Below are 24,390 nucleotides of genomic sequence, written 5' to 3' on the forward strand. Positions count from 1 at the left end.
AGTGGCATAGGCTACTTTGGAGCATTCTGCGCTGAAGCGGGACGATTGTAGCTCAAAAATCAAGGTGCACTGGGATAGGAATGACCTGCAGGTAGAGGGATCACCATGGTACTGCTCCGGGGTGGGAAGAATTGGTTCCAGAATGGGCTGGATACGGCTGGAAGTGGATGGAGGCAGAGAGGCATCAGCAGAGACGGGAGGAATTGGTGGCGGTGCGAGGTGTGACAGGATCTGGCTGATAGTGTTTGCCAACTGATGGATGGTCGCTACGAGTTGGTCTATTCAAGCCTCATGGGCGCCAAGAGTGTAGTCTTGAAGTTGAACAGCCCTGTACAACCGAGCCTGTAAATCCTCAGGTTCGGAACTGGGAACGCCAAGACTCTGGTTGGGCTGATCAGAATTGCCTGCCGAGTCCATACTGGCTGACTAATCTATCAGGCTCAGAAATGGAAAGGACTCGAATGCAGGCTCACCAAAAACCAAAAATCCAAACACGAATGGAACCGAAAGATATAGACCTGGAACCGACAGAACGCAGAATTAATTAGTCGGCACCCAATTGCTGATGATCTCAGGTATTTATACCAAGTGATTGATTAGGGGAGCAGATTAAATGCAGATGTAACTCCTCATAGCTCAGGGGAGGAGCGTGGAAAGAGTCTCAAGTGGCTGGAGGGGTGGCAAGTGTGACAGGGACAGGCAGCATCACTGGGGGCGTGGCAAGTGTGACAGGGACAGGCAGCATCACTGGGGGCGTGGCAAGTGTGACAGGATCAGGCAGCATCATAGGGGGCGTGGCAAGTGTGACAGGGACAGGCAGCATCATAGGGGGCGTGGCAAGTGTGACAGGGACAGGCAGCATCACTGGGGGCGTGGCAAGTGTGACAGGATCAGGCAGCATCACAGGGGGCGTGGCAAGTGTGACAGGGACAGGCAGCATCACAGGAGAACATCGATATGTGACCTTTCTGGTCTGGACCCTTCTTCAGATTGGTGAACCGCCCCAACCCAAAACATTGCCTATCCACGTTCTGCTGAGATGATAATATACTCTAGCACTCTGTGTCTTCTTTTGTAAATCAGCATCTGCAGCTTCTTGTTTTGTAATTGATATTGGTATTGGTTTATTATTGGCACATGTCCTGAGATATAGTGTAAAACAGTTTTGTGTGTTATCCAGGCATACCATGGATGAGTACCAGGTGGTTTGTGGTCAGTCTGGCTATTGTGGGCTGAAGGGCCTGATCCTGTGCTGTACCTCCTTCCCTGTGACTCTACAAGTGTTCTGCCCGGAAACAGTTGTGGCCCTCTGTACGAGGAATGCAGACCCAATGACTTGGATATTGTCCCGCAAGAAATTAAATGATTTTCATGAATTCATTTTCAATTATTTTACCGATTAGCCAATGTCAACATTTGAGTTTTAAAAGGTGCAACCGACCCTACGTACCTACGTGAACTGCTCAGCGACCTGCTTCCCAAATCAAACCACTGATAATCTCCCTCAGTCTGCATTCACATCCACCGGGTGGTGCTTCGATGGCAGCATCGTCTACAGTCTGTGCTTTCCGTCTTTTTTTGGTTATTTTTAGTGTGTTTTAAAAGATTGTGTTAATGTTCTTTGGTTTGTTTTATGTGGGGGATGGGGGTGGGGGTCGGGGGAAACTTTTTTTCAATCTCTTACCTTGCCGGAGATGCAATGGTTTTCCCGATCGTATCTCCGGTCGCTTTGTAGCCTAACATCGTGGAGCTGGAAGCCTTGCTCGGGACTGACTTTGAGCCCCACCGCGGGGACGTGGACTTACCATTGGAGTCGATTCCTTGCCTGGGATCGATGCCCCTGGGGACTTTAACATCAAGGAGCTTGCAGTCTCGGGTAAGAGACATTGGGAAGCTCCAAAAGCTGCCCGACATTCAACTAGCCCTGACCCGGGGTAGATCGCCCGGCGCTGGGGAGCTGAGATTCTCCTCCGATGCACGAGCTTGATCGCTCCGACGAGGAGGTCCGCCACCGGCTACGGGAGTAAGATCGTCCCTTCAACAGAAGGTTAGAGGCCCCCGACCGCGGGAGAACAAAGAAGGGAAGAGATTGAACTTTTTTTTCGCCTTCCATCACAGTGAGGAATGTGGAGGAGTCAATGTGGTGGATGTTGATGTTAAAATGTTTTTTGTGTGTTCTGTTGTTTTTTATTGGTATGACTGTATGGCAAATGAAATTCCCCGTATGTTTCAAAACATACTTGGCTAATAAAGTATTATTATGATTATGATTATGATTATGATATTTAAATGTTCCACATGATCCTCAGACACTTACCACATCTGCAGTTCCCAGACTCACATCTTGCAGCTTGCACACACTGTCGGCCTTTCAAACCGGCAGCCAAATGACAGGAATATGTTGCATGACACTGAATGATGCTCTCCTGCCGCTCCTTGCAGGAGACCCATGTAGAAACTGCAGCGGCTACCCAGCAGGGCACAAGCAGGGCTGCATCACTTTGCTTCCATGGCAGGTGATAATCCAAGCCAAATGCTTTAATGTTATTATGTGCTTTGCAAAGATGCCTGTGAGAAACCTTGATGGTAATAGGTTCCCACTGACTTAATATTTTCAGTCAAATGTCAATGTTTTTTGTAGAAACCCAATGTCCATCTTTGCTAGAGAAAACATGCATAGCTGGAAATTGCTTTATACTGATATATAGTAAAACCTTCTCATTGCTGCATTATCCAGATCTCTTCGGCTGCTATTTTTCACTACCTTGTTACCTTACCCCACATATGGGCATCATCAAGAGATTTCATGTCTGTGTTACAAGCCCTGAAAGCAGCAGGATATCTAAAATAGACCCAGCGGAGCTTCACTGGTGAGATAGAATACTGTTCATTACTTTACAATATATGGTAGTAGGCAACGTTTCAGTTAGCCAACTCAATAGAAATAATATCCATACAAATCAGCCCTTCGATTAAGGTAAAATAACTTTCAAAATTGAGTTATGAATTCTGCATGCTATAAGATAGGTACAATATGCTGTATATAGCCATCACTGATGCTTCAAACACGCAGGGCCTCTATGTTCTTTAGGCAATATCTCACCATGCTCCTGTTCGGGAAACCTTTTAGAATGTCCTACATCACAAAAGATGCTCCATAAGTGGACGTTTTCTTGTATATTATACGTTAATGAAGCATCACAGATCAACTGGGGTGGAAGATTGCAACCTTCACGTGGTCCACCCTGTTTCGACCAATGCAAACCCCGACGTGCACAAACTTACAAACTGGTCTACCTATGACCTACATTTAGGCTGTGCACGCCACACACAAGAAGAAGAAGAATAAGATGAAGATGACAGATCAACTCATCACCTGATTCTTAGATTTTTGAATATTTGTATTTTATATCTTTCAGCTGTAGGTTTTCCACATGGATCTTTTAAATTATTGAATAAAACCTTTTTTTATTTCCTTAGCAGCCACACTGGGCCTATTATTTAACCAATGTCTGGAATTTATGTTGCTTTTTTTCTAATTTTTTTGTTATATCAGCAGAAATGTTGAGAAAATGCATGCGCAGCCAACAGCTAAAGATTTTCTGTCAAAGTGCAGAGGAGGAATTTGGGAGCTTTAACTTTAATACTACCTGGTGTTTTATACTGTTCAACTAATAATATTACTGTGTCATTGGCACATTATTGAACTACAGTAACAATAGCTGCAAAATGCCTCCTAGTATCTTGCAATAATGTTGGGAAAACTTCCTAAGCATCAAAAAGACCATCCTTAACATCATCATTTTTCTGGATGTTTGGAATGATCTGGAAAATGTTGACTGAATATGAGAGAATTTCCACAGAACTTAAAACCATCTGAACTGAGGATAATACTTCTGTCCATTCTCATCACCACTGCAATCTATTTGTAGACCTCCTTCTTCTGCTAATTATGTATAGCATCCTCAACTAACTATATTATAATATGCAAACATATTGACTTTTAATTTAAGGTATATCTTTTCAGAATTCTTAGACTTTGGAATTTGATTTTCTTATCCATCCCAGAATAAGAGAGAATATTGAAACTGTGCCGGGTAACTCGAGTGAACAGTTAGAAACTTATCTTTTAACAAAAGCAGTGATCTGTATGGGGGTAATAGTTTAGTTTAGATTAGAGATACAGTGCTGAAACAGGCCCTTCATTCCACCGAGTCCACGATGACCAGTGATTCCTGTACACTATCACTATCCTAACACATTAAGGACAATTTACTATTTTTACCAAAGCCAATTCAACCTACAAACCTATAGGTCTTTGGAGTGTGGGAGGAAACCGGAGCACCCAGAGAAAACCGACGTGGTCACGGGGAGAACGTACAAACAGCACCCGTTGTCAGAACCCGGGTCTCTGGCACTGGAAGGCAGCCATTCTACTGCTGTGCCACCACGCTGCCCCAATACATAAGATAAATAATGATCAAATAAATTTAATCTGAATATAAATTGTTATTTATATTGCTACAAACATGAATGTATTTGTTATTTAATTGCTTCAAACACAAATGCACTTACTACTATTTTGCAGTAAACATCAGAACATTTTTGTTATTAATATTGGTCTGCATTATTACAAACTGATTTACTTAGTTGCTGATATTTACCTTTCCATATCTTTCAGGACAAATTTGAGAGTATAGCTTTTTCTTTCTTTATTTTATTTGAACTTCCAATTTAATCTCCCCGGCTTTACAAAGTCTCAGTTTTAGAGGCCATCTGAAGTTTGTATCCCCAGGGTGTTGTTATTTTTGGCATTACCTTCTTTTGCACAATATTCGACGCTTACCGGTGATCATGTGAGCTTAAGCCAGGGACTTGTCAAGACAGCGAGTTACAAAACCAATGGACAAAAGTCTTACACAGTAGCATCGACTCATTTGAATAGGCACTTAGTGGTAATCTCTTGCTAGGAAACATGAGGTCATGGATGGGTATCACAGCCTTATTTCAAATTATATAAGGTAACACGTTGCATTCAAGACTTTCAGCGCAGACACATAGAATGAATGCCGTCTACTACATCTGAACAGGTTGGTTTTCTATTAATGCATTGAAATAATTCACTGCTAATGAAAGTTCCCACACTAAGGTCTTTGTGCTTCAAATTTGTAGAACAATGTTTATTTGGATTACTGTGTATTGTCTGAATGTGGCCAATTATAGAATGGATTGAGGAGGAAAGGCAGTCTGTTCTTCTCAGCAGAAAACGTATTTCTTTGACTTGATGACACCATAATTTCACAGTCGATGAATAACAAGAGGGATTGTTGGTTGCTATGTGATGGTGACAGCCACGTGAGGGACTAGTCGAGGAAGATTTTTTTTCTGTTTGTTATTTTTCACAAAATCAGAAAGGTATGTTTTTAAAAAAACATTTACTTTTTTGAGTTACTGAAAAATAAAAATATTTTGTCTGAGAGGCAATTTTAAAACTCAGCATTGCTGAGAACTGTGCTGGGCCTCTTTGAAAAAATCAATTTCAAATTTAACAAGCATCAGCAAATCGAACATAACTAATCTGAGGTGCAGAAAAAGTGACACAATTCGTATTTTTACAAAAAAGTTACCATTCTTCACCTGTGAGAAGAGACATTTTCCACACAAAACAGCCAAAATTGTTAAATATTTGCATTACAAAAACAGCAATACCAGAATCCTCCTTAAATCAGTTCCTCTAAATTTGTTTTAAGAAAATTGACAGAATAAATTAAATGAACAGAATATTTAAATACCAATATCACTGGATGCTGAATTGGCTATATTGCACTGGACCAGTTGAAAGTCACAATTGAAATAGGAAGAAACCATTAAGAAACAGACCTTAAACCATTTAAGGAACCTTATGCCATGCTGATTCCAGGTGATTTATAATTAAACCTGGGTTCAAAAAATATGAATGATTCATTTGTATCTCCAATTGCAGATAATTAGATAGCTTTGACGGTATGTTAATGAGTCCCTGCATAATTTTCCTCTTGTTAAAATAATAAGAAAAGTTCTTATCTTGATGACTTTCATCGGACACCGGAGAGCAAGTGTACTTACGGGAGGTCCTGTAAAGCAAAAGACAAAAAGAATCTTTAGTCAGGAGAACAGCAGAAATGTAAATATCATTTCAAAAGTAGAAGGCTCAGAGACAAAAGAAAAGCTGCAAACTTCCATGTTTTGTCAATTACCAAAACATATGGTGATGTTCCTTACCACCGGCATAATTTGAATTCAGCTCTCTATTGTGGAGCCCAGAAGGTCCAAATAAGAATCAATTACTCCATAAAATGTTTATAATGTTTTACAAAGCCGTTCTCCTATTTATATGAGGCTATAACCTAAGAAATTACAATTGCTAATATTTATGAACAAACGTGTGTTGAAATCATGATAGCCATTACTTAACATGGACATTGACTCAATTATTTTAAATACATTAATGCTTCCACTAAAATAGTACAGAGAGGGTCATCATATAAACAACTATTTCTTATATCGTTATTCCTGGTGAGCTTTTAACAAAAACGTACTTTTCCACAAAAATAGAATGTCATTTTTCGAATACACACACACAAGCGCAGGAAGTATCGTCTAACACCATTATCTCAAATGAAAGAGATTCCTACACATTTTCAATTATCAATAAGTGTACGTGTGAGTCTCTGACATAATAAGCCAATGTCAGGGATGATTTTTCACCTACAATAGGGAAGTGGGAAATCATTTTTCCGCCAAATAATTAATCTACTCTGTTGCCAACACTGCTGTTTTCACCTCCTTTTTAAGTCAGTAGGAGTAACATCAGCAATGTGAAATAATAAAATCCATCATATTGGTTTTGAATTAGGCATCAAATGGAGGCAGGCTGGGAGGAGATGTGTCATCACAGTCTGCACAGGCTGTAACAAATCTGCTTATATTGACAATGCAGGCTGTAACTCATCCTTTCCCACCCAAACCACACCCGATTGTCTTTCCATCGCCGTGTTTCTAGTTTTTGGATCTACTTTGGTGGGCATTTACACAAAGTTATCATCACACCATGAAAGCTAAAAGACAAAGGTGCCAGGGAGTGGATGGTTAAATATCAGGTGGTTTCCAATAGAAATACTGAATACTCAACAGAACAGAGTTCCAGAATTACTGAATCTAATGATGTTATTTCAGCTGATTTAAAGAAAAACACCATGAAGAAATGTCTGCTTTATCCTGTCTTTTGTCTGTATCAAGTCCAACATGTGAATGTCTCAATCATTTTCCCAGCTGTTGTGCGCGAGAAAAGAATTGTTTGTTTTAAAGGCCACGACTAACATTCAGTGCTTCAGGGCAAGCAGTGAACTGTAGATTCTCCCAGTGTTTGCTCAGAAACTCTCGACTGGACTGAGGGAACACAAGAGCCACATTTCCCTCTTTTCGAGGAAAAACAAATCCTGTTTCTCCTCACAATTTACGACATGTTAATGAAACCGAAGGATTGAAAAGGTGAAATCTCTGCAAATGAGATTAGAAAGACAAAAACAGTATGGTTACAAAATTGACTAATGTCCAGAAAGCAGAGAATAATGGTGAACAGATGTTTTCAGACTGGAAGGAAGTGTGAGGTAGTGTTGTCAGTGATCCGTATTACAACCATCGCTCTCTGTTGGTATATAGCAATGAATTAGTCAATCGTGGATGCATGAATGATTTCAAAGTTTGCAGATGAGGCAAAACGTAGACAAAATAATAAACATTGAGGATGCAGATGCTGGAATCTGGAACAAAAATCAAGTTACATAAGGAACTCAGCATGTCAGTCAGCATCTAGTGAGGGAAAGAGATAGGCGACAGACTCTGAATGTAGAGATGTGGAAATCGAGTCTCAGGAATAATAGTTTTACTGTTGTACCATCTCCACTTTATGCCCTCCATCTTGATGCAGGGTCTCGGACCAAAACATTAATTTCATCAACAGAGGCTGTTTTGATTGAGAAGAAAAGAAGCCGACTTCAGTTGAGCATTGTCTGGACTGTGAACCAGGTAAGCATGTAACAGTAGAAATGTTGGCACAGTGCGTATAAGAGATAATTTGTAAGAATAAGGAGAGACATCATCGTGCCCAAGGTACAACAGAAGGTCAGGTACAGAGAGCTTTATGAAGTTATATACACAAAGCTAAAGAGGCAAATTCTGAAGAGAACTGATCTGGGACATTATCAGAACTGAAAGAATGATCCATGTAGCAGAGAAGGTGGGGAGGGGCGGCATGGTAGCGCAGCAGTAGAGTAGCTGCCTTACAGTGCCAGAGACCCGGGTTCAATCCTGACTATGGGTGCTGTCTGTACGGAGTTTATACACTCTCCCTGTAACCATGTGGGTTTCCTCTAGGTACTCCGGTTTCCACCCGCACTCAAGAAACAACAAGTTTGTAGGTTAGGTACACAAAATTGCTGGGGAAACTCAGCGGGTGCAGCAGCATCTATGGAGCGAAGGAAATAGGCGACGTTTCGGGCTGAAACCCTTCCGGGTTTCGGCCCGAAACGTCGCCTATTTCCTTCGCTCCATAGATGCTGCTGCACCCGCTGAGATTCCCCAGCAATTTTGTGTACCTTCGATATTCCAGCATCTGCAGTTCCCTTTTGAACACAAGTTTGTAGGTTAATTGGCTTAGGTAAAAGTTGTAAATTATCCCTAGTGTGCAGGATAGTGCTAATGTATGGGGTGATCGCTGGTCAGCGTAGACTCCGTGGGCCGAAGGGCCTGTTTTCACTCTGTATCTCTAAAGTCGTGTCTAATGGTGGGGGAGAGCTTAAAGGGCCTGACCCACTTGGTGATTTTTTTCGGCGACTGCCGGCATCATTGACTGACATATCAGGTCACTGAAAAAGTCGCGACGTGATGCAGCGTGATGACTATTGACGCGCGGTGTTTCCTCAAGTGTCGCAACATTTTTTTGTCGCCGCTGGATTTTGAGATGTTCAAAATCTTTCGGCGACCCTGATACTTCAGTCAATGACGCCGGCAGTCGCCGAAAAAATTGCCAAGTGGGACAGGCCCTTTAGTCCTGAGCTTGCAATTTTGCTGCACCTCGTCTGCAAGTGGGGCAAGGCAAGGGTGGAACGAAGGGAAATTCTCATATAGGGTGAAGTAATACGGCTGTCAAAGGACAGTTCAGTTCCTTTCCCTGTATAATGTGTTGCTTAGGTTGTGACCTCTATGTGATATAGTGTAATCAGGCTGCATGCCGATAGCCCAAATTATACAAATGAAAGGGAACGAAAAGGAAAGAATGCCAGACAAAAATGGACCAGTTCTGACACAAAAGAGTGAATCATCTAAAGTTGGAGAATTTGCTCTGCATGCCCTGATTAAAGATGACATGCCATTCCTTGAGCTTGCATTGGACCTCATTGGAACAGTTCAGCAGCCCCTGAGAGTGGAGATGGTGAATCAACGTGGCATGTAATCGGAAGCTCAGGGTCACTAAATGCAAGTACTCCTCAAAGAGATCACTGAATCTGCATTTGGTTTCTCCAGTGTCAAGGAGGTCACCTTCTGAACATCGAATGCAGTCCATTAGATTGGAAGAAGTGCTCCAAGAACTCAGCAGCTCAGGCAGCATTTGTGGAGGCAAGGCGATTGGAGTAGTTTGGGTTGAGTCCCAAAATAGACTGTTGGGTCCATGTGGTGGCAAAAATAATGATCCCTTTGAATTGTTGAAAGGGTGGGATGAGAATTCACTTTGTTCTACCCATTGTCCTCCTCCATCTTTGCTGCTATCTAGAATAATCTGTTTCCCAGCTCTGATGAAGGGTCCCAGACTTGAAACGTTAACTGTTGCCCTGAACAGAAATTATCTGACCCATCCTCTTGAGTTGTGTCCTCTGGTTTTATTTCAGATTTCCAGCATCTGCAGTTTTTTTGATTGCCAAATTTTTGTATTTGCTTTTACAGAAACACAATAGAGCTCGTGCTTTACTTTAGGATATTTAAGCAATTATATCAAACCTGCGGTGGTGTTTTCCCCCCTGAACTTGAAATAGAACAAATCTAACGAAATGCTCATTTTTTTTTAATCTGTGTTATTTTCTAATGCAGTAACAGCAAATTACACATTTTGGTGTTGAAACTCAATAGTAAGTACCAGACAATTGACCTGAATATTCTGTTTCCCTGCTAGACACATCCAAATTGAGGCCATGCCAACAATAATTGAAAGTGCTTTTGTTCAGAAGCAGTGATTTAACCCTCAATGTAGCGAATGTGCTTGACTTCATCTTGATGGCAAAATTTAATTTATTTTTAACCTTGCCACTTAACCTTGGTAACAGCCAATAAAAAGTTTACTTTTGGCGGCACGGTGGCGCAGCAGTAGAGTTGCTGCCTTAAAGCGCTTGCAAGACCCGTGTTTGATCCCAACTACGGGTGCTGTCTGTACAGAATTTGTACGTTCTCCCCGTGACGGCGTTGGATTTTCTCCGAGACCTTTGGTTTCCTCCCACACTCCAAAAACGTACAGGTATGTAGGTCAATTGGCTTGTATACTTGGCATAAGTGTAAATTGTCCCCATTGCGTGGAGGATAGTGTTAATGTGCGGGGATTGCTGGTCGGTACGGACTCGGTGGGCCGATGGGCTTGTTTCAGTGCTGTATCTCTAAACTAAACTAAACATAACCTCTTACTTCTTTGGTCTGAAGAAGGGTTTCGGCCCGAAACGTCGCCTATTTCCTTCGCTCCATAGATGCTGCTGCACCCGCTGAGTTTCCCCAGCAATTTTGTGTACCTTCCTCTTACTTCTTGTTGCTCATGGCGGGGGAGGGGAGGGGGAGGGGGAGGGGAGGGGAAGTGGCACAGTCTCCTGACCCATCGGAACTCACCTTTCATCACTATGAGGCAGTTTGCCTTTCAATTTCAGCTTATAAAAACACTCCTCATTAAACCTTACACTTTGTGAGGTGGCATCTGCACATTTTTTCAATTACTTTCATTTTCAAGGCACTTTAGCTGTTGTCCCTGCTGGACACTATCAAAGTGCCGCAAATGGGAACTAATATTTCAAGCTTATTGATGATGGGAGAGAGGGCTCCAGCCTTTTATTATATTTTATGGTTTACCTTAGCTTCTGGGAAGAGAAATTGCAATGCTACTTCAACATTTCTGGCGGCATTGGGAATGAGCCTTTGATATTGTCAGGAATTTTCTTTTAGTGGAGTGCACTAAGCCCCACATGGAATTTGGACTATATTGTAGTCTGACAGCAGCAGTGAGGCCAGGTTAGTGAAAGTCTGCATTGCTCACACTGCCTTGCAAATAGAGTCACAGGGCCATATAGTCATACAGCATGGAAACAGGCTTATGGCCCACCATTCCCATGCTGACCAAGGTGCCCCATCTACACTAGTTCCACCTGCCTCCAATTGCCCCATATCCTTCCAAACCCTTCATATCCATGTACCTGTCTAATTGTCTTTTAAATGCTGTGACAGTATCTGCTCCCTCTGGTAGATAGACACAAAATGTTGGAGTAACTTAGCGGGTCAGGCAGCATCTCTGGAGAAAAGGACATTTTGGGTCGAGACCTTTCTTCAGACTCCTCTGGCAGCTCGTTCCATACATTCGCCACCCTTGTGTGAAAATGTTTCTCCTCAAGGAGGTTTTTCTCCTTTCACTATAAATCATTCCCCTCTCACCTTATGAGAATGAGAATCAAAAGAAAAATTGCCTGAAGCCTTTTATGTGGAAGAACCAAGTGAGGGTCAAACCCAAAAACTAGGGTAGGGACTCTGGTGCACTATTGATCTGCACACACCCAGGGGAAAGCACACTATCTTCAAGCTGAAGAGCTGCCAGCTAATCGTGATAATAACATCCACCCAGCAGTAACCATGTTGCTCATTGGCCACAGGTGAAGCATCCAGCAGCTCCATCTAGAACCAGCTAATACCCCCTGGCAGTGCTTAGTCGTACGTGCACCTGTTGGATGGAAGCAGCCTGGGGCTGGAGCAGGTGATGGCAGGCTTGCCACAGTGTGGGAGCTTGCACATTACAAGGAATGAGCCTTCCAGGATTGTTGTTTCCAATAAGACGGGGGCTGCAAAAGCTATGTGTCTGTGAAGTACAGTGAGGAGTCAGCCAGGACCCCTGCAGCTTCCATCCTGGATGGCTTTATTCAAAGGGCATCAATCACTCTATATAGATAAGGAAGCTTGTTTTTCTGCAGTGTATTCTATATTCTGTTCTGTAAGAATGTTAGTTGAATATCTTTCATCTACTAGTCATGTTCAGTCTTCAGTCCTTTAGTTACAGTTCCATAGTTTCTTTTGTTTTGTTTGTTAAGGTTCTTTTTTTTTAGTTAAAGTGTGGATATATTAATGCTTGGCTCTGTTGTCGTATAACCGTTGTGTTTGAATAAATGTTTTAAAACATTACTACTGGACTCGGCAAATCATTGAGAATTCAATGACCCTCCAAAGTGAAGCTGGACAATCCATCATGGGAGAGAGTGAATGCGACTGGGTGCATTGGAGGGCAAGGAAGCAGAGGAACCAAGAGTCCTTTATTCATAAATTAATGTACTCCAAATAAATACTCAGAAGGCAGTGAGAGCAAATGATCCTGAACATCAACACTTGGAATCAAGCCCCAAGATCGGGAACCAATGTTGAAAAGGGCACCTTGACACAATTAATGAATACCATATCCCATCATCTGCTCTACTGGCCTCAGAAGTTGCTAAAAGTTTGATATTTCCATTTATTTACCAACAATTATAATTAATCTGAACCTACAAGCTAACATGTCCTTGAAGCTAAACAACTATGGATGCCTGGAAATCTAAAATAGAAGTAGAAATTGCTGGAAATACTCAGCAGGTCAGGCAGCATCCATTGGAAATAAAGTTAATGGTTTAGCCCAAAGAGCTTTCATCAGAACTAGTAAGAATTAGAAACCCTGTGATGGTCAATATTACCTCTTCCATTTTGTCCACCATTGCCATGGATGATCATGTTCAAAGGATTATTTGAACCCTTGAAAGGATCAAATGATCTGCTTGGCAGAAGTCCAGAAACATGGGCATTCTATGATTATTCATGGGCAGTGCCAGTAGATCCATGAAACCAGAACCTACCATCCTCTCTGTGAGCAGTTCTGGTGACTGTTCTATAGGATGTGATTGCACTGAAGAAGCTGTAAACCAGATTTAACGAGATATTGCCTGGGATTTAGCATTTCAATTATGAGAAGAGACTGCATAAGGCTGGTTTGTTTTTTCTTGGAGTGAAGGAAAAGTGAAGAGAATCTAGTAACAGCGTACAAAATTATGAGCAGCCTGGGTAGAATAGATAGGGAGAATAGATAGATATTCTCACAACAATTAGCAAGTACCGTGAAGAGCACTTGAATCATCAAGGCACACATGGCTCCTGCAACCTCCAGGAGCATTTGCAACCTCTTCTCTGAGAGTCCGCAGCCTTGTGCCAGTCATGCTGTGCTCCTGGGGGCGAACCACATGGGAATGCACGGACAATTCAAAACACAGGGAAGGCCGACAATAGCCCTCCAAGACTGACACAGTGGTTAGCGTTACTGTGCAACAAGACTTGGGCTGTAATCCTAAAATTGAAGCCTTTTCATTAACATGATTTGCTTAGCATTGTCATACATCCTCCAGTGCATGCTTGGAGTTTGCTTCATCGTAACAATTCCAGCAACCTGGATTCTATCCTAACTTTAGGTGCCATCTGTATGTTGTTTGCACAGTCTCCCAGTTACTGTTCTCCCCTGGGTGCTCCAGTTTCCTCAAACATCCCAAAGACAGGATGGTTGATAGGTTCATTTATTACTGTAGATCACTCCTATTTTAGGTGAGTGGAAGGAGAATCCGGGGGAGTTGATGGGGTTGTGAGAGAGAAGAGATGACAGGAAAATAACAGGAGGAATAGGATTGATGCGGAGCAGGTATAGACTCTATAGGTTCAATTGTCTATTCCTTGTGAAATATGAAAAGTTTGGTCATCGAGAGACACAAACAATAAAAATAGCAGAATGACTAGGGTGTGGGAGGGACAGAGAGAGAGGGAATGCAAGGGATACTTGAAATTAGAGAAATCAATATTTATACCATACAGTTGGGTTGTAAGCTGACCCAGTGAGTTACTCCAGCATTTTGTGTCTATCTTCTGTGTAAACCAGCATCTGAAGTTCCTTCCTACACTATTCCCAATTACTAATTCTAGTCTTGCAATGTTTAACACCATCATACGTTAGCGTTTCAATTTGTTATATTTTCATGCCCATTCACATGGCCAAAACTAGCAGAGAATGTCCTTGGAGCTGCTCCAAACGTGCTGGTGTGAATGATGCTTGAAGTGGTGGAGGAATCCTCTTTGGATTCAACGACATAGCTTCTGATGTGCTTTCGTCAAGTTGGAGTGGCACAGAGGGAGCTGTTCTCTGCAGAAATTTATAGCCCAGTCTGCAAGTATGTTCTTTGGCTCCGCTACTCTTCCTGTGTCAAGTTAGCGTTTGATTTTGGTACCCACATCATTAATATAGATTAGAAACCGTTGTCTGGGTTTCCCACCAGGGCTCTCTGCTGGGATGTTGAAGTCTGTAGAGAAATAGCTAAAAATACCAATTCCTCCTGTTCCACAAATTCCTGCCAGGAAAAAGCCTACAGGAACTCCTGCTACTGAGTACCAGGAATCTTCATCCCTCTTATGAGCCTATTCCTACCTTTTTAACTTGCTTCTTATCCAATTATTTTCTGTCTGTGGGTGTTTGTGGCATTTATTTTATATATGAACATACAAATAAATATTTGAACTAAGAACAGGAATGTGCTGTTTGGCTCCTCTGCACTCTCCACCATTCAATGATCTGGCAGAAACCTCAATACTACATCCCTAGTGTAACCTTTCATCCCTTGTATAATCAAGTATCTATCTACTTCTGCTTTCAAAATATTCAGACTCTGCTTCAATTGTCATTTGGGGAGAGAATTACAAAGATTTAGGACTCTCTGTAAAAGCAAACTCACTTCACTCCATCTTAATAAAGTAACTACATTTAAACAAATCCGTGACACCCATTTCTAGATACCTTAGACATTACTTTAGACTTGAGAGATACAGCGCAGAAACAGGCCCATACGCCCGAGTTTGCGTCAACCACGATCACCCCGTTCACTAGCACTATCCCACACACGAGGGGCAATTTACAAATTTACCATAGTCAATTAACCTACAAACCGCCATGTCTTTGGAGCGTGGGAGGAAACCAGAGCACCCGGAGGAAAACAATGCGGTAATGGGGAGAACGAACAGACTCCGTACAGATAGCACCTGCAGTTAGAATTGTACCCGGGTCTCTGGCGCTGTGAGGCAGCAACTCTACCGCTGTGCTACTGTGCCACCCCCACAAAAGGAAACATCCTGTCCATATTCAAGATCCCCCAGGATCCTATTTATTTTAATCACGTGCCCTCTCACTTGAGAAAAACTCCAATTGATCCAAACTTAGCTTGGCCAAACTTTCCACAGACAGCAATCCACCCCTTGCAGGTTGCAGTCGGGAGAGCCTTTACTGAGCTGCTTCCACTACATTAAATGAGGAGACTGGTACTGTACGCAGTACTCCAGATAAAGACTCATCAATGTGCTGCATAGCTGATGCATAACCTCCCTATTACGTTATTCAATTTCCCTCATTCTGCTGGCTTTCCTAATTACTTGTTGTCCCTCTGCAAGAACCTTTTGCAAATCATGCTCTAGGGCGTCGAGACGCCTCTGCACCTCAATAATCTGCAACTGCTCACCATTTAGATAACATGCTTCTTTTCATTAGTAAAATTCAGTAGAAGTTAATTGTGTATAATTCTAATGGGTTTCTAAAAGTCCAAATAAACTACATTAGGACCGTGAAGAAACCAAGTAACATTTTTGTTTTGGGTGTATTTCTTCTTTTTTATTTAGTTGATCGGATAACATATCCTTTTTGGCTTGAAAAAGATTCCTTAATTACACTAGTGATCAATATCAGGCTAATGGGTTGTAGTTACCTTGGTCAGAAGAGGAGTTTCAGAAGGCGTTTGCTAAGGTGCCCACCCATGAGGCTGCTAAACAAGATAGGAGCCCATGACCATATAACCATATAACATATAACCATATAACAATTACAGCACGGAAACAGGCCATCTCGACCCTTCTAGTCCATGCCGAACACATAATCTCCCCTAGTCCCATATACCTGCGATCAGACCATAACCCTCCATTCCTTTCCCATCCATATAACTATCCAATTTATTTTTAAATGATAAAAACGAACCTGCCTCCACCACCTTCACTGGAAGCTCATTCCACACAGCTACCACTCTCTGAGTAAAGAAGTTCCCCCTCATGTTACCCCTAAACTTCAGTCCCTTAATTCTCAAGTCATGTCCCCTTGTTTGAATCTTCCCTGTGGGAAAAGCTTTTCCACGTCAACTCTGTCTATCCCTCTCATCATTTTAAGAACCTCTATCAAGTCCCCCCTTAACCTTCTGCGCTCCAAAGAATAAAGCTCTAACTTGTTCAACGTTTCTCTGTAACTTAGTTGCTGAAACCCAGGCAACATTCTAGTAAATCTCCTCTGTACGCTCTCTATTTTGTTGACATCCTTCCTATAATTAGGCGACCAAAATTGTACACCATACTCCAGAATTGGCCTCACCAATGCCTTGTACAATTTTAACATTACATCCCAACTTCTATACTCAATGCTCTGATTTATAAAGGCCAGCGCACCAAAAGCTTTCTTTACCACCCTATCTACATGAGATTCCACTTTCAGGGAACTGTGCACAGTTATTCCCAGATCCCTCTGTTCACCTACATTCTTCAATTCCCTACCATTTACCATGTACGTCCTATTTTGATTTGTCCTGCCAAGATGTAGCACCTCACACTTATCAGCATTAAACTCCATCTGCCATCTTTCAGCCCAATCTTCCAACTGGCATAAATCTCTCTGTAGACTTTGAAACTCTACTTCATTACCCGCAACCCCACCTATCTTAGTATCATCTGCATACTTACTAATCCAATTTACCACACCATCGTCCAGATCATTGATGTACATGACAAACAACAGTGGACCCAACACAGATCCCTGTGGCACCCCACTCGTCACTGGCCTCCAACCTGACAAACAACCATCCACCATTACTCTCTGGCATCTCCCATTCAGCCACTGTTGAATCCATCTTGCTACTCCACCATTAATACCCAACCATTGAACCTTCTTAACCAACCTTCCATGAGGAACCTTGTCAAAGGCCTTACTGAAGTCCATATACACAACATCCACTGCTTTACCCTCATCAATTTCCCGAGTAACATCTTCAAAAAATTCAAGAAGATTAGTTAAACATGACCTTCCAGGCACAAATCCATGTTGACTGTTCCTAATCAGACCCTGTTTATCCAGATGCTTATATATATTATCTCTAAGTATTCTTTCCATTAATTTGCCCACCACTGATGTCAAACTAACAGGTCTATAATTGCTAGGTTTACTCTTAGACCCCTTTTTAAACAATGGAACAACATGCGCAGTACGCCAATCCTCCGGCACTATTCCCGTTTCTAATGACATTTGAAATATTTCTGCCATAGCCCCTGCTATTTCTACACTAACTTCCCTCAATGTCCTAGGGAATATCCTGTCCTGGACCTGGAGACTTATCCACTTTTATATTTCTCAAAAGTGTCAGTACTTCCTCTTCTTTGATCCTCATAGTTTCCATAGCTACTCTACTTGTTTCCCTTACCTCACATAATTCAATATCCTTCTCCTTGGTGAATACCGAAGAAAAGAAACTGTTCAATATCTCCCCCATCTCTTTTGGCTCTGCAGATAGTTGGCCACTCTGACTCTCTAATGGACCAATTTTATCCCTCGTTATCCTTTTGCTATTAATATAGCGGTAGAAACCCTTCGGATTTACTTTTACCTTACTTGCCAAAGCAACCTCATATCTTCTTTTAGCTTTTCTAATTTCTTTCTTAAGATTCTTTTTACATTCTTTATACTCCTCAAGCACCTCATTTACTCCATGCTGCCTATAACTATTGTAGATCTCCCTCTTTTTCCGAACCAAGTGTCCAATTTCCCTTGAAAACCATGGCTCTTTACAATTTTTACGATTTCCTTTCAACCGAACAGGGACATAAAGATTCTGTACTCTTAAAATGTCACCTTTAAATGTACTCCATTTCTCTTCCACATCTTTCCCATAAAACAAACTGTCCCAATTTACTCCTTTTAAATCCTTTCGCATCTCCTCAAAGTTAGCCTTTCTCCAATCAAAAATCTCAACCCTAGGTCCAGTTTTGTCCCTCTCCATAATTATATTGAAACTAATGGTATTGTGACATGTGAGGCAAGCTACTGGCATGGATGGAAGATTGGTGACAGGCAGAAGGCAAAGAGTGGGAATAAAGTGGGCCTTTTCTGGTTAGCTGCCGGTGACTAGTGGTGTTCCTCAGGGAATCCTCTCCCCATTATTTAAAATGGCGATAGGATTCAGAAATTGGAGGTGCAAAGAGATTTAGGAGTGCAGGTGCAGGATTCCTCAAGTGATCTAATGCTGCCGCTCTATAAGGTGCTGGTCAGGCCATATTTGGAATATTGTGAGCAGTTTTGGATGTGCTGTTGTTGAAGAGGTTCCGGAGGAAGTTCATGAGAATGATCCTGGGAATAACTGGGTTAATGTATGAAGAGCATTTGATGGTTATGGCCTGTACTGGCTTGAGTTTAGAAGGATGAGGGGAGGGGAGGGAGATTCTCATTGAAACCTACCGAATACTGAAATGTGTAGATAGAGTTGATGTGGAGAGGATACTTCCATCAGTGGAAGAGACTAGGACCAAAGGGCACAGCCTCAGTAAAATAAGGATGCACTTTTAGAATAGAGATGAGGAGGAATTTCTTTAGCCAGATGGTGATGATTCTGTGGAATTGTGAAGGTCAAATCATTGGTATTTTTAAAGCAGATGATTGATAGGTTCTTGAACAGTAAGGGCATCAAAGGTTATAGGTAGAAGGCAGGAGAATGTGGTTGAGAGGGAAAAATAGATCAACCATGATCGAATGGCAGAGCAGACCTGCTGGGCCGAAATGGCCTAATTCTGCTCCTATGTCTTATGGTCTTATAGCCTTTTTTAAAAATGTACTAGATGCTACATTTACCCATTCTGGTCTGAAAAACATAACCTTGGCAAATGGCTCTCTAGCACAACAGTTTATCTCAGCATCTTAGAACATTTACCATCTGTTTTGGGTATTTAAGTATATGTTCCATTTGCAAGCTCATACATTTTTGTCCATTATTCGTTCACAATTCATCAAACGCAAGCCATCTCCTAGGCATGGTGGCAACTCCAGCAACACAATCATTAAAGTTTAGAGGAGTAAGGTCTGTAAATGTACAGCAGAATCACTACTTTGTGGTAGCAGAGTAATGGTGGCAGGATTAAGGGAACTGGCCCACTGATTGTAGCATAAGTTATGATGACGTTCTTTATGGCAGGACTAAAAGTAGCAAAGAGGAGGGGTTTAGGGAAGGAGAGAAATCTGCATTGATAGGATTATATATTGGAATTCTCTACCACCAACGGAGGGATTCTTGTATATAGGAATTGCCGAGTTGGGAGTTAAAGGGTGAAAGACATAAAGAAAGAAACAAAGTGGATTCATATGGAGGAAAGTCTCATCTTGTGAGCAGATGCAGCAGAGACAGACAAACTGAGATTATGGGATGGTGTCCTTGCAAGATGCAAGAACCAAGGCAGCTGTAGAAGTCAGTAGGTTTGCAGTTGACGTCAGTCGATAGTTTGTCCCTATGATGTTGATCGAGAGATCGACAATGGGAAGAGAGGTGACAGGTATTGGTAAAATTAATTAAATCAATGAGTTCTGCATGGGTGCAGGATGCAGCCCCAATGCAGTCGTCGATGTAATGGAGAAAGAATGGGGGAAAGTGCAGTAGTACATTTTGAGTGTTCAACGTAATCAACTAAAAGACAGGCAGAGCTGGGGCCATGCGAGCCACTGCTACACCTTTGGCATGAAAATAGTGAGAGGAGTGTAAAGAAAACTTGTTATTGGTGTGGGCAAGTTCCATCAGGTAGAGGAGTGTGTTAGTTGAGCAGAACTGATTGGGTCTCTGTTCAAGGAGGAACAAAAAGGGCCCTGAGGCCTTACTGATGGGGAATGGATATATAAATGCACTAGACGTCCATGGTAAAGATGAGGCAAAGGGGGGCAAGAAATTATGTTATTGAAGTGGTGAAGAGTGTGTGATGGGTCCCGATGTAGGTGGGAAGGAAATAGATAAGATAGAATTGAAGTATTTGGAGATGCCTTTGTTGGGGCTTGAACGTTCAGAAGCGATGGGCCAGCCAGGCAGTGGTGAAGTGGATGGAATCAAGGAGCTCTGCATGTGTGCGGGAGGCAGCCCCAATGTGGTGAAAGTGATGAAATCACCATTTAATACACTTATTACATGATTTAATAACTTAAATAAATAGGGGTGCCGGTACTCATGCCTCCAAACCAATGTCAGGAATTGTAATCTTACATCAATTTCAATCAACTTCTATCAGAATTCTGGAATGTGTCGCACCCTGATGTGTAGTTTATGAGAACGTGTTATTGTCAGCAGCAATGAAAAATTAGTAATCAATCAAAAGTTACATGTTATAATGAATTATAATAAATTACTCAGCCCATTTCTTGTTAAATGTCAGTAAGTTTCATACCTTGCTGTGAGTTGTACATTTTCAGAGATTTTTCAAATGATACCTGGAGCTGAATCAGCTCAGTATTTGGCATCTTCGGTGCCTACTGAGCTGCTCTCTTGCTCCTGAACTAAACTCTTTGTTCAGATTCACTAGCTACCTTTAATTACACAAGAAAAATAAGAAACATAAAAGACTTTCCCAGGACCTTTTACGTCAACCATGACCTTAGACAGTGCTGATAATTCTGCTCTATTTAACTGCCACAAAGTAGGGATTCCTGAGAATTAGGTTCTCAGGGTTGTGTCTGATCTCCAATCTCAACACTACTTCCCCATCCTCATATCCCCTGATATCCTGAAAGTCCAAGAGTCAATCAATGCCAGCCTTGAATGTAGTCAATAGCTGAGCATGTATTGTCCTCTCGGGTAGAGTCATTTGGATACCCAGCGGTCTTTTGCACAACTCACTCTCCAATAGCTGATTCCTTTTCCCAAGACTAAGCCCTTTGTTGCCTGCACTCCTAAAGGAAACAGCCTTTCAGAATCTGCCATGCAAATCTCCGTCCGTTTACTGCGATCACCTGCCACCTTTCCAAACTTCAGTGAGGACACAAAGTACTGGAGTAACTCAGCAGGTCAGGCAGGATCTCTAGAGAGCATGGATAGGTGACGTTTCGGGTTGAGGCCCTTCTTCAGACTCAATCAGCATGAGCCCATCCTGATCAATCTATCCGTAATGTACATACTTATTAATTCAGAAGTAAAAACATGGGAAACAGATTTTCACTCAGACACTAACATATTACTGATTGATGGTTTCTCAATATTCTATCATTTTATATTGTTGCTTTGTAATCAATTTTCACTCAGCAAAGTGATTTAGTAGATTGAGATTTAGGATAATGTAGATTTGCAAATGAATATGGTTCAGATAAATCAGATTTCACTGCCTTACTGCAACATGTTGGGATATAAATTTATTATGTCTGTGCTAAATAAACAACATAGCTGTGGCTGGAAGATTTGGTAATCTTCCACATTTCAGAACCATTAATTAAATACTAACCAGTGTATTGCACATTCTAACACAAGCAATCCAGGACAAAATTCTATTGTATAAAATATCATCATCTAAGTCGTGATTATTTCATTTTACAAAAAAGTAGCATGTTGATAAAAAAGAACAAACAAATCATTGTGCAGTGAATGGTGATGTTGGAACATGAAAAATCATGATTTCTGAATGGTGTGAATACAGTTTTAAATTGGAAAACAACTTACTGAGATGTAGACACAAGGAACTGCAGATGCTAGTTTACAAAAAAAGACACAAAGTGCTGGCATAACTCAGTGGGTTGGGAAACTTCTCTGGAGAACATGGATAGGTGTTTTGGGTCAGGCCCTTCTTCAGACAGCTAGAAGGGTCTGCATTCTGCAGTCTGAAGAAGGAAATGCCATCTATCCATGTTCTCCAGAGATGCTGTCTGACCCACTGTTACTCCAGCAGTTGTGTCTTTGTTTCCTATTGAGAAATAACTGAAGAAACAATTCAGGAGCTAGAAACTATAAACTTTTCCTGTGGCTGTGGCTCACTCTTGCAAATCCACCAATACCATGCCCCTTCACACTATAACACTTTCCTATGCAGCCACAGGAAATGCAACACACCATTTCACATCAGCCTAAAGATGGGGCTCGACCCGAAACATCACCCATTCCTTTTCTCCAGAGATGCTGCATTTCCTGCTGAGTTTTGTGTCTATCTGTGCTATTTTACATCCTCCTTTCCCACTGTCCAGGGTTCGAAGTGATTTACATGCATTTCTTTCAGTATAGTTGGTGATGTGCAAAGATCTCCCTATATTGGGGAACTAAGTTTGGGTTGGCTGATTGCTTTAAGAAACAACTCCAGGCAGCCACAAGCATGACCTAGTTGCTCATCACTTTGATTGTCTCACTCCCATACAAATCACCGGGCACTTCCCCTCTGCACTGTGTCAATGAAACTGTAGAATCTGAAGAAACAGTACATCACAGCCTTCTGCACTCATCACCAAGTTTAATCATTTTGGATTGAAAGATTGATTGAAAGATACAGCATGGAAACAGGCCCTTCGGCCAATCGAGTCTATGCCGACTATCAATCACATGTTCATGCTAGTTCTGTGTTACCCACTTTCTCAACGACTCCCTACACATTAATGGGAATTTACCTCGGCCGAACAACCTATAAATCTGCATGTCTTTTGGATGTGGGAGGTAGCTAGAGCACCCCGAGGAAATAGGGAGAACATACAAACTGTACGCAGACAGCACCTGAGGTCAGGATCAAAACCCAGTCACTAGTGCTGTGAGAAAGCAGCTCTACCAGCTGTATCACTGTACCACCCATCAGCACTTAATGAACACTTCCAGTGTTTATTTTGTAGATTTTTACCCGATTAGGCATTTGCCTTTGGGTAGTACACATAAAGATTCTGTTACTCCCCATTACATCTTGTTAAGGTTAAGATTGTTAAGGGGTTGGACACACTAGAGGCAGGAAACATGTTCCCGATGTTGGGGGAGTCCAGAACCAGGGGCCACAGTTTAAGAATAAGGAGTAAGCCATTTAGTACGGAGACGAGGAAACACCTTTTCTCACAGAGAGTGGTGAGTGTGGAATTCTCTGCCTCAGAGGGCGGTGGAGGCAGGTTCTCTGGATGCTTTAAAGAGAGAGCTAGATAGGGCTCTTAAAAATGGCGGTGTCAGGGGATATGGGGAGAAGGCAGGAACGGGGTACTGATTGGGGATGATCAGCCATGATCACATTGAATGGCAGTGCTGGCTCGAAGGGCCAAATGGCCGACTCCTGCACCTATTGTCTATTGTCTATTATCCATCAAACTAACTTTCTTTTATAATCTTTCATCTCACACTATCATTCCTTTTTCCGTTCCATCCCTCCAGCCTATTAACCTATGGCATACTCTTCCTTTTGCTCTCTCCTCCTCCCTGTCTTTCCCCCCCATCTTCAAATCAGTTTATCTCTAATGTTCTTCAGCAACCTGTAAAATGATTTATCTTTCTCTCTTCACGGATGCTGATAAACACATCCGGTATCTTCTGAAGGAACACAGCTGAGAATTCTCGTCAATATTGGCAATTTAGTGTTTTTGAAAAAAAGAATCACTGGGTATCTTGCAATTGTATGCTGATTTTAGAAATATATCAAAGGTGTATGATTATTCTGCACTGAATTCGACTCTAGCTGGCAGTATGAGGTAATCAGTGCACAATTAAGTTGTAATGTTCTCCAATGGTATAGTGGTCATGTGATAACTCTCTTGATCACTCCATTGTTGCTGATGGTTCTCTTTAGCTCTTTTCACACCTGCTATCCTACTTTTTAATCTTTGCTTTATATATCTAATAAACACATTTTTGAAGTGCTTTGTTTTTACTTAAAATATTTTCCAAAATTCACAGATGGAATTTGTAAAAGATCTTTTCTCATTAGCTTAGATTGCCTTAAATGTGTGTCGTATTAAGTAAAAAAAAGAAAGGTTTTAATGCCAAGGATTGCAGCTGTTTTACTCAC

At 41.8% G+C, this 24,390-nt stretch overlaps 1 protein-coding gene across 18 annotated transcripts in view; it reads right to left on the reverse strand.

Annotated features, from left to right (window-relative positions):
- The window catches only part of col25a1 (collagen type XXV alpha 1 chain), a 654,016-nt gene that overhangs the window by 224,991 nt on the left and 404,635 nt on the right, over positions 1 to 24,390 (reverse strand). For all 18 annotated transcript variants that reach the window (XM_033025377.1, XM_033025353.1, XM_033025321.1 and 15 more), the window contains exon 4: positions 6,106 to 6,113. In XM_033025377.1, coding sequence (XP_032881268.1) covers positions 6,106 to 6,113 — 8 coding nt within the window. The remainder of the gene's footprint in view (positions 1 to 6,105; positions 6,114 to 24,390) is intronic.

Source organism: Amblyraja radiata, chromosome 1 (assembly GCF_010909765.2).
Source record: "Amblyraja radiata isolate CabotCenter1 chromosome 1, sAmbRad1.1.pri, whole genome shotgun sequence".
Lineage (NCBI taxonomy): Eukaryota > Metazoa > Chordata > Chondrichthyes > Rajiformes > Rajidae > Amblyraja > Amblyraja radiata.